At 37.8% G+C, this 11,168-nt stretch overlaps 1 protein-coding gene across 1 annotated transcript in view; it reads left to right on the top strand.

The window, feature by feature from the left end:
• Positions 1–7,126: 7,126 nt before the first annotated feature.
• EIF3M (eukaryotic translation initiation factor 3 subunit M) overlaps positions 7,127–11,168 on the top strand; it is a 23,030-nt gene continuing 18,988 nt past the window's right edge. Inside the window, exons 1-3 of the mRNA XM_011362529.2 lie at positions 7,127–7,267; positions 9,677–9,809; positions 10,763–10,901. Of these exons, the coding sequence (XP_011360831.1) occupies positions 7,226–7,267; positions 9,677–9,809; positions 10,763–10,901 (314 nt within the window). The 5' untranslated portion in view covers positions 7,127–7,225. The remainder of the gene's footprint in view (positions 7,268–9,676; positions 9,810–10,762; positions 10,902–11,168) is intronic.

The following is an 11,168-nucleotide window of genomic DNA, read 5'->3' as shown; positions in this document are numbered from 1 at the left end:
ATCTCCGGCTTCATGTGTAAAACCCAGGTAGTGAGAAGGGGAAAGTCAAAAGGTTAAAGGCTCCCACCAGTAAAGTATGACTCCATTTAAAGAACTTTTGAGAATACCCCATATAGCAACTTTCTTTTCATCTTAGCCAAAAGGTGTCACATCCCCATCCCAGCTACAAAAGAATCTTGGAAACAGTTCTTTAGGTGGGTGTGATGCCACCCTGAACAAAAGCAGGGTTCTACTAGTAAAATAAAAAGAGAAAAACAAGTATCAGATAAGTTACCAATAGCGTCTGCCACAGCAATACATTTTTTAAAAAAATTAACGTGGACAATAGACTGTGGTTACCAGAGGGCAGGGGGAAGGGGGTAAAAGGGAGGTAGATGGGGCAAAAGGGGTCAAATGTGTGGTGACAGAAAGAAATCTAACTATGGGAGGTGAACACACAGTGTAAAAAGAAAAATACACACACACACACACACACACACACAAACACACACACACACACATATACGCCTTACTGTTAAAATGTACAGCTGAAACTTATTGGATTTTGTTAACCAATGTCACCATAAAAATAAATTAATTAAAAAAAATTTAATGTTACAGAGGACAAATGAAATATATCTTTGAGCTATATCTGTTTTGCAGGTTCTCCGGGTACAATCTCAGAGGATGAGTGGAAAGACAGTGGAAGTGGAGGAAAGGAGAACAGTTAGAAGAGGACTTCAGGAGTCCAGACAAGAGATGACGAGGGTCTGAATAGCAATGTAAAGCCAAAGGATAGAAGAGCTGTTCAGAGTTAGAGGAAATGGTCCATCCCCATACCTCATGCTTCCTTCCAAGTGAAGAGAGCTCTACCAAGTGTCCACTTTGACACTTCTGATCACTCCATATCTAATCTCCCTCCGCCCAATAGGAAGTTGAGTGATCTCTCTGATTGGTACTGGTGCAAGAATACCTAAGCTCATTTCAGCTCCACCATTCTCCACTAGGGGGTGGGCCTCCCATGGAGCGCAGCCTTGTGTTGGGAAACTGGAAGCTTCTTTCCCTACTGGTCTTGCTTGGTGGGGAACCAGCAAGCCCAAGAGGAAATTTTTCTTGGGCAAGTTAGTCACAGAGAGCATGAGTTCTATGATTCTTCATGGTTTAAGGAGGTCTCCCTATCTAGCCTTGCCTATGGCTAGGTGGACATATCTGCCGCCACCACCAATGGATCATACAATATGGGTTGTTTCTTGCTTCTTTCACTAAGCATAATATTTTCAAGATTCATTCATGTTGTAGTGTGTATCAGTCCTCCATTCCTTGTTATTGCCAAATAATATTCCATTGTATAAATATACCACATTTGTTTATCCATTTCTCAGCTGGTGGACATTTGGCTATTAATGAATGTTTTTAGCTTTTTTGAATAATGCTGCTATGAACGTGTACTTTTTTTTTTTTGCATGGACATATACTCTCAGTTCTCTTGGATATATACCTAAGAGTGGAATTGCTGGATTATATGATAACTCTACATTTAGCCTTTTAAGAAAGAGCCAGACCGTTTTCTGAAGTGGCTGGACCACTTTACATTCCCATCATCAGTGTATAAGGGTTCCAAATCCTCCATATCTTCATCGGAACTTGTTATTGTCTGCCTTTTCTTTCACAACCATTCTAGTGGATGTGGAAGGCTGTCTCATTTTGGTTATGATTTGTATTTCTCCAGTGGCTAAGGAATGCTCTTTTTTTGACCTGAATGATGGTTACATGTGTACCTTCACTGTAATAACTCATCAAAGGGTACACTTAAGATTAGTGCATTTTTCTGAACATGTTATACTTCCATACAAATGTTTATTTTAAAAACACATATTCCATATCAAGTAAAGACTCATATTCTATTTTTAAAATGAAATTATCACCAACCAACAAAAAAAGAAGAGACAAGAGCAACAGCTTTTCAGTCAGACAGACCTGAATGGGAATCCAAGCTAACCAATGCTTGTGTCTCCTGGTAGCAAAGCTGACTAACTCCTCCAAGCCTCTGTTGCTTCATCTTTAAATAATAATAATACATTACAGGGTTGTGGTTAGTGTGGCTCATAAAGGAGCTCAAAATTGTGTTTTTTCCCCAAAATTATAAAAATTATTAGCTCATAAACTATTCTTGCATTTCTATTATTTGCAGCTGATAAGTCCCTTGACTAGTGCATTAAGTTCTTCTCGTCTGGTATAGACCTGCCTTTCTGAAGTCATTTAAAAATATAAATGATGAATGTGTCTTCCTTGGATTCAGCAGATGTAAGAATGTGATAATCAGCTATGCCATGTGAAGTGAAGAAGTTAACCTTATAAATTTTCTCTTACAAAGACTAATGGAAGATTAATGCTTTCTAATGGTCATAGTGTTTGAGATTTAAGGCACGGTATCAGTTCTACAGCTGAATCTACAGCTCAGGTGCAATATATTTCAGTAAGCCACCAATCAACTGGTTTACACATTTGTTGTTTCACCTATAAAGCCACTATAATCATATGTTGCATGACGAGTATAAAATTTAATTATTAGCTATAAATCTCTGAGATCCTAAAATGATAGCTACTTTGTTACTTCAGCGTTACACTATGACAGCACTAAGAGTTTCCAAGATTCCCACCATAAATACACCTTTACAAAAATTTGTTAATTTGCACATGTATAAATCTTTTATTGACAAACTTACAGCTTAGATTTCAAACTTTTCTCTGTCAATCAGGATTAGGTTCAGCTGTATATAAGAGAAATCCAATATAAAGGTGGATTAAACCAGACAGAGATTTTTCTCTTACATAAAACAAGTACAGAGGTAAGCAGTCATGGGCTGACACCACATCTTCCTCATGTCATCAGGGATATAGGCTCCTTCCATCTTTCCTCACCATTATATGATGTCCACCTTTAAGGCCACGTCTTGTTTTTAGTTTGGTTGCTGCAATTCCCACCATTACGTTCATGTTTTAGGAAGCAAGGAGAAAGGGGAAAGGTCAAAAGAGTCAGCTTCCAGGCAGAGTCAGCTCCTTATATCGAATTTTCTCAGAAACTACTACCAAAACTCTCACTTACCTGTCATTGGCTACCTCTAGCCATAATAAGGCTGATGTATTTAGTTGCATAGAAGGGTACATTGCCACATCTACACTCTAGGGAGACTTTTGCTACTAAGAAACAAGAAGATGGATAACAGGTTGACAAGTAGCATTCTTCGCCATACTTTAAAAAAAAAACAAACTCTTTTCCATGTCCTTCTAGAACATTGTAATCGTTCGTCTATTTTTCATTCAAAATTAAAATTTAAAGCAGTTATCAGAGATTTATTAAAAATCAATTTTGTTTTTTTAAATTTTGTGGTATCATTCACTAATATAACAGGTATTTTTTTTTAGGGCACTTTCTTGTATCAGGCACTTTGATAAGTGAAGGGATGCAATATAGAACACATCCCCACTTTCTCAGAGTTCACAGAACATTTGTTCAGTAAATTAATTATAATAAATGATGCCCATTTTGAAGGGTTACCCTCTATAATATAGCATTACTACTTAGGTAATCAACTGCATGTACTATTATAGCATAAAAATACACTCTCCTTTATCAGATGAATACTTTCATAGTTTCAAGATGCCTGATATAGACTTGAAGACAAATTTTAGATGTCATTATAATGCAAAGCATTCTCTTTGCAAAAAATTATAATTTTGATTTCACCTCCCAAATTCCACAGGGCTGCAGCCTCCTTAGCACTGCTTGTCTCCTTCTAAAATGTCCTTTCGATAAATCTTACTTTTCCTAAAAAAAAAAAAAAAAAAATTATAATTTTGGTCCAATAATAAATTTTCAAGTGAAAATATTAATATAACCCCAGCAAATAGAATAATTAAAAATATAGCTAAAATCAGGGTTTCCCGAATTTTTAATCAGAAAGAAGAAGATAGCGCTAGAGGGAAAACAGATAAATTAAACCATAAAGAAGAACTATAAATATTTGGTTACATTTTTCATGTAAAAAATCAGGTAAGAGAATATTTTGTCTTACGGAAGAATGGGGCTTTATTCAATTTCTTGGTAATTCATTTTTGAAAGTTCCTAGATATGTTTTTAAGAAGTTCTAAAGCATACTATATAATAACGACAGATTGTTATCGTGTTATAAATGACAATTTTTATTTTATTGCCTTTAACACACAAGTGAACTGTATTTTACTTCGAGCATAGGATCAGGTTGAAATTGGCCAGCTCCGATTTCAACTGGCTCCAAATTTCTTTATCTGAAACATTTGGAACATATGAACATGCCATATATGGAAAAATGGACAATATTTCTTATACCACTTGTCTGAGTTAAGAGACAAAAAAAGGGAGGGAAAAAGCACACAGAACACTTATTTTAACAAAAAAACAAAGCTAAATTTTTCATTTAAAAATCATGAGTTATAGTTTTTAAATGAATATAAAGCATAGGAATATAGAATTATATTCCTTGAGTTATAGTTTTTAAATGAATATAAAGCATAGGAATATAGAATATATACCTTTTCCCATGAGGTTGGTATTACCCATTTGGGAGTGGTTCTCTTACCCAGTAACTTTTAGGAATGGAATTCACTCTCCTGTGTTTTTAAAATTAGGAGAAAAGTTTAGAAAACTGGATTTCAAGCTGGGGTACATAAGCATTCCTATCCCCATTCAAGATGCATTCCTTACTTTTGTTCTCTCAACCCGAGTGCCTAAACAGTACCTAGCACATAATAGAGATAAATATATATATGAATGAGTGAAGTATGAATAAATGAATGAAAGTTTAAAGTTTCAAATAATTCTGCCCATATCCATTCACCATCTCCCTCTCAAAAACTTCCTTTGAAAGGATGGATGTTGTTTTACTTCATAAAGACCACAGAATGAAGAAAGATTGCAAAAATTATGACTTTAAAATGTTCGATGAAATGGCATATGTGTTTTTCAGTTTGTCTTCCTAGACTTCGCAATAATAAATTGTTTGAGGGGAGGAGCTCAGGGATTATTCCTTCAGAAGCAACTGATAACTGTATGACTGCTTGCTTTGTGTTGGGCACTGAGGTAGGTGTAAGGAATGAAGTGTGAACATATATATAAGTTCCCTGTCTTCAGATTCAGGTGTTTCTCCATCATCAAGAGTATTCCGTGTAAGCATGAATCTTTTTAAGTTTGGTCTATCCAGAAGTTTTCCATCCTATCCTCCTCTCTCTCTCTCTCTCTCTCTCTCTCTCTCTCTCTCTCTCTCTCTCTCTCTCTCTCTTTGCTTTGCTTACCATTTGTTTATACTGAGGTATAATCATGATATCAATAAACTGCTTATTTTAAGTGAACAACTTGATAAATCTTATATATGTACACAACCATGACACAATCTCCACAATCAAGATAACGAACATATCCATAACCCCCAAAAGCTTCCTCAAGCTTCTTCCTTCCTGCCAAGTCCTCCTCACACAGGCAACAACAACCTACACAGCGGTCCCCAACCTTTTTGGCACCAGGAATGGGTATTCCTATAGGAACTAATGCCTGATGATCTGAGATAGAGCTGAGGCCGTGATGCTAGCACTGGAGAGCAGCTGCAAATACACATGAAGTTTCACTCATTCACCCCCCCCCCCCCCCCCCCCCCCCCTCACTTCCTGCTGTGCGTCCTGGTTCCTAACAGGCCACAGACTAGTACAGTCCACAGACTGGGGGCTGTGGACTCCTGATCTACAGTGCTGCCACATTAGATTAGTTTGTATTTTCTAGAGTTCTATGTGAATGGAATCATAAAATAAGTCTGGCTTCTTTTGTGCAGCAAAATTATTATGAGGTTAATCCATATTGTTGCATGTATCAGTAGTTCATCCTTTTTTATTGCAGAGTAATATTTCCTTACATGGAGATTATATATATATACATATATATGTAACAATTTGTTTGTCCATTCACCTGTTGAACATTTAGATTGTTACTTTCTTTGAGGCAATTAAAAATAAAGCTGCTGCCTTGTTGGAAAAAAGCGCCCCAAAAAGCTAAACATAAAGTTGCCATATAACCCAATAATTTCACTCCTAGGTATATACCCAAGAGAAATATAAACATATGTCCCCACAAAATCTTGTGCATAAATGTTCAGAGAAGAATTAATCATACTAGTCAGAAAATGGAAACAACTCAAATGTACATCTACTGATGAATAAATAAAATGTATAACAATGAGATATTATTAAGCAATAAAAAGTAATGAAGAACTGATACATGCAACAACCTTGGAAACACTGTGCTAGATGGAAGAAGCCAAATACACAAGTGGTAGATTTGCAATACACCTGCCAGAGCAATCCTTTACCAAAGGAAAAAAAAAAGTTTGAGCTCCTCACTCTTCTGTTCAAAATCTGTCAGAGGCTTGGCAATTAATTAAGAGTCCCACGGGATGTTGTATTCCATCCCACGGAATACAACTCTGGAGTCCATGCTGTAAAACACAATGCCATCCAGGCCTGCCTTTCTAATTACTTTGCAACGTTTACGTCCTGCGTATCCCCACTGGAACGTAAGCTGCATGTGAGAGCTTCTAAAAGCTACTGTTATCCCTAGCAGAGAACAATGCCTGCAAGCCAGTTCTCAATAAAGGCTGAAAAATGGGTTAAATTATCACTTGAGGGGGAAAAAAAAAAAAGATGATCGGGTTTAGCAACAAATGTATGCCCCAAAGGCTGTTCTAGACTGCCAAGAGCTGGTTAACTTCGGTGGACTGTAAGGGAAGCAGGACCAAGTGGCTGGCGCCTTAAGTGCGGCCTGAGACACCTGCAAAGGGAAGAGGAGGCCAGGCTGGAACGGAACAACTGTTCTGATCACAAGTAATTCTCGTTCATCCGACAGTCTTAAAATTTCAAGGGAGAGGTGAGCTAAGTGAGGAGTAAGCGCAGCAGCAATACAGACGAGAGCCAGTGACATTTTCAGCAGCGCGAGGCGACGTACGGAGGCGGCTCCGGAGGGCACGCCCTTCCGTCCCCAGCCTCGGCCACAGCGCGCGGTGGGATTGGCCCCCGCGGCCCCGCCTGTCCCGGTGACTCCGCCCCTCAAGGCCCTGAGCAAGGTGACCCGGAAACGGTTGTGAGGCGCCACCAAGAGTGCCAGCTCCCTTTTCCGGTCGGCGTGGTTTGCGAGTGGAGCGTCCGTTGCGCCCGGGCCTTCACCATGAGCGTCCCGGCCTTTATCGACATCAGTGAGGAAGATCAGGTGTGCTCCCGCGCCGCGGGGGCCGCCAAGGCGGGGGTGGGGGCGTCCTCAGGGGCGTGAAGGGCCGAGTCGGGGCCGAGCGGCGGGACGCCGCTCCTCGATGCCGGCTCCAGGGCTGAGAGCCGCAGCTCACGCCTCCACGCGCGGCAGTGGGGAGGCCGCGAGGCAGGGCCGTGCGTTTCTGGCCTGGGGTTGCCCCAGCCCGGTGGCCGGCAGCCCCAGCCTTGGGCCGGAGACTTCGCGGCCGACTTCCTGGTTGGCGTCGCGACTCTCAGCCCGGAGTCACTCCTTGACGACACAGTCCTTTTTGACTCTTTAGGAATGGTATCTGCTTCCGTCCCCCAAACGCAGCCACATCCGAAGTGGGAGGTGGCGAATATTTAGACGAAGCAGTCTAGGGAAAAATAATTTTTTACTAAAGATCAAAATGGTGGTGGTATGGTATCACAAAGGCACAGGTGACCTTTATTTTATACATAGACGATATTTTGTATTTTCAGTGCTTAAGAGTGAGAGGTCTGTAACCTGAAAACATTACGTCAGTTCCACCCTCATACTTTTAGGCATACACCTGGTGAACCTTTCTAGTACTCTTAAACTTTCTGTTTGGGGTTTACTCGTTAGTATGCATGGTTAATGCTTCGCATTTTCCCCGTAACAGAAGTTAAACTGTAGTTGGTGATCTCTTAAGTTAATTTCGCAGATCTGAAAACTACTCTTGAAGGCTTAACGTATTATCATTTTGTATTTTTCTGCTATTCCACGAACATGGAAATTTTGTTTTCCGTAAAAGAAAACATCATTACTGTTCTTAACTTTTAAATTGCAGATGTGATTATTTTTCCTATGGTAAAAATGTAGACCCTTGCCCTTGAAGACCAAAGTAAGAAGCAGACATGAAAATGGAAAAAATTTTTTTAAAAAGAAAGGGCAGGGAAGGAGTTGAGCACAGAAAAATATGGACAAGGAAAAAAGCATATTTTATTGGTAATGGTATCATTATCTATAGTTAACTGTTAGGTTACTGAAAGGTATATATTTTTTTAGCATAGAAAAGTATCCATAGATGCAGGAAGTTAACTTTTGTTGACCATATTTTAGTGTTAATGTGTGATTTCTAGTTAGGTTACGCTGTTTTTGTAATCATTTTCATACTAGCCATTCCTTTTAGGTCAATAGGTGATTGCTTCAGGAGTGTAACTTTGATTAAATTCTCTAGAGTTAAATAGAGTTCAGAATCCTTATTTCTTTTCCTTTGCTTGTACCACTCCACAACCACAACTTGTGGCCAGTGAGGATGACAGATAAAAACAATAAACTGTTGGTTGAATAGTTCTTAGAAAAGTTCACATTTTGTCTACAAAGCAGAAACTGAACAAAATCCTTATTTTTTTTCATAGAGAAGCATACTTTACAGCGATATTTTTGGGTTCTCTGATGTGGTAACAATGTTTTATGAAATCTTGTTTTAATACTTATTCATGTGAAGTTAACTCTGTTGTTATCTGAAAGAATAGCACCATCAAATCTACAGATTTGATATACTGTTCTTAGGTAGTCAAACATATTTGAGTTTAGAAAATGTGATACTTATGCATTTTACTAATGGTGTCCATACAGCAAACTGAGGTTTCAGTTGTTCATTTTATTGCCTTAAATACCATCTGCATTCATGTTTGGCTACCATAAATACTAAGCCCTCAAAAGAACAAGCTATTAAATATTATATATGCATTAGAGTAGAAAATGTTTAAATACCTCAGTGCAGTACTATAGTTATACTTTTATAGGTCCAAAGGTGTGCTTTCTGGTCCTGATATGCATTTTGCATTTTAAAAGATTATATGGTAGATTCAATTTGATAGAAATATTTTATTCAACATTCAAAGGCATTAATTATCTTTTTATCTTTGTGTCCCTCGAATGCTGTGTCAGGTTCTCAAACATTTAATTAACAAATGATTACTCTGTTCCCAGGGTAATGTCTAACTTTTTAAAGTAGCTATGTTATACATACCTGAAAGCAATACATTTTCATTTCTTGAAAACAAATTGAATTTACCAAGTCAGATCAACCCCCTCCCAAAAAGCTTTGGGTTATATTAGAAAGGTTTTTGCTATATACTGAAAGTCCAGTGGAATAAGTGATATGAGAGAAATTCTAAAGATAATCCAAGTATATGTCTCCACTGGGTGTCATAGCCAACAGGGTTGGGTCCTGTTGTAGGGGAAAACCTGTGGAGTGGTGGCGATGGATGAGCTAGGGAAGAGGCACCTGATCATAATTTAAAGTCATCGTTAAATACAGCATTTACATTTTTTTTCAGAAATAGAACAGAGTGGTGTGAGATCTTGTGTTTTCTCATTCATAGTTTTATAGATATATAGCAACCTTGTTTGATTCTATAGGCTGCTGAACTTCGAGCTTATCTGAAATCTAAAGGAGCTGAAATTTCAGAAGAGAACTCAGAAGGTGGACTTCATATAGATTTAGCTCAAATTATTGAAGCCTGTGATGTATGTCTGAAGGAAGATGATAAAGGTTTGTTTTTAATTTTGTGTAATATTTTTTACAAATTTTAAAGAATCTACTTTTAAAACTTCTTGTGAATTGTTTTGTTTCAGACCTTAGAACTTTTAAGCACTGTTGTTTCTAAACTTATCTTTGCACATACTTTCCATTCATTCTAATCTGTTGTACCTATGAAGTAAGCCTATTTTGAGAAAACATCTTTTTTTATATCAGGCATGTTTTTTGAATGTTTATGGTATGTTTGTTTAGTGTACACACTAAATATGGATAATTTCAAAATGAACTGAATTAAAAAATGAAGGACTTCTTTTCCATAATGTTTAGATTAATATCAAATGGAATATAATCTAAAAACTATTTAATTATTTGGCTGATGCCCTGTTTATTGAGCTAAAATGGAAAATTTTGAAATTGGGAGTCCTGAAATCTCTAGTTAAGGTTTGAGATCAAACTTGGTTTATGACTAATATCTTAACTTGAAAATTAGTGACCCAACCAGAAAGTAGACAGCTTTTATTTCTAAATCATTTCCTACTTGTATGTGCAAAGTTTTCTTCAGTTGGGAAAGCATCCTAGCCTAAGACCTAACCAGTAACTTTCACATGATTGAATATCGTGCTAGTAAAAATTTAAACCTTATATTTAGACATGTAAATCAGTCTTCTGTTTTAGTGGTTGCAAACCAAATCTTAGGTAATAGTGTCCTTCTTTAATAAAACGTACATGTTGTTTTCTGGGTGTTAGCTATACAACAGAGCTGGTTTAGTTTGAATTTGTGTATACTATATTTTAGTATAATGCACACCATTGGAGGAAAAGTGGCCTCTAGAACTGTTTTACAGTAGCCAGATTACATCTCTTTAAAGTATCTTGTGTTTAATGGTCTTTGAACACTGGAAATACATATTTAACTAGATACATTCAGTATTAGAGTATCATCATTGTTATCCTTACATGTGTAGATGTTGAAAGTGTGATGAACAGCGTGGTATCCCTCCTTTTGATCCTGGAACCAGAGAAGCAAGAAGCTCTGATTGAAAACCTTTGTGAAAAGCTGGTCAAATTTCGGGAAGGTGAACGCCCATCTCTGAGACTGCAGTTGTAAGTTACGAACCAAAAGAGGCCCTGTTTGTCTAGGGGCTCTTCATGTTACTGTCACTTTACTGCCAGCTGTAGCTCTTATAAGCTGTGTGACTTTGGACAAGTCACTTAAGCTTTCTGTGCCCCAGTTCTCTCCTTGTAATGTGAAGTTATTAATAATTGCTGTCTTTGTTGTGGGAGCTGCTAAACCTCAACTTAATCACTATAGTTACTGATCTCAACCTTTTTGTTTGTTTCGTTAACCAGGCTAAGCAACCTTTTCCATGG

This window comes from Pteropus vampyrus, unplaced genomic scaffold (assembly GCF_000151845.1).
Source record: "Pteropus vampyrus isolate Shadow unplaced genomic scaffold, Pvam_2.0 Scaffold76, whole genome shotgun sequence".
NCBI classification, from domain to species: domain Eukaryota; kingdom Metazoa; phylum Chordata; class Mammalia; order Chiroptera; family Pteropodidae; genus Pteropus; species Pteropus vampyrus.
Note: the sequence above shows the minus strand (reverse complement) of the source record. Positions and strands in the feature narration are given on the sequence as shown.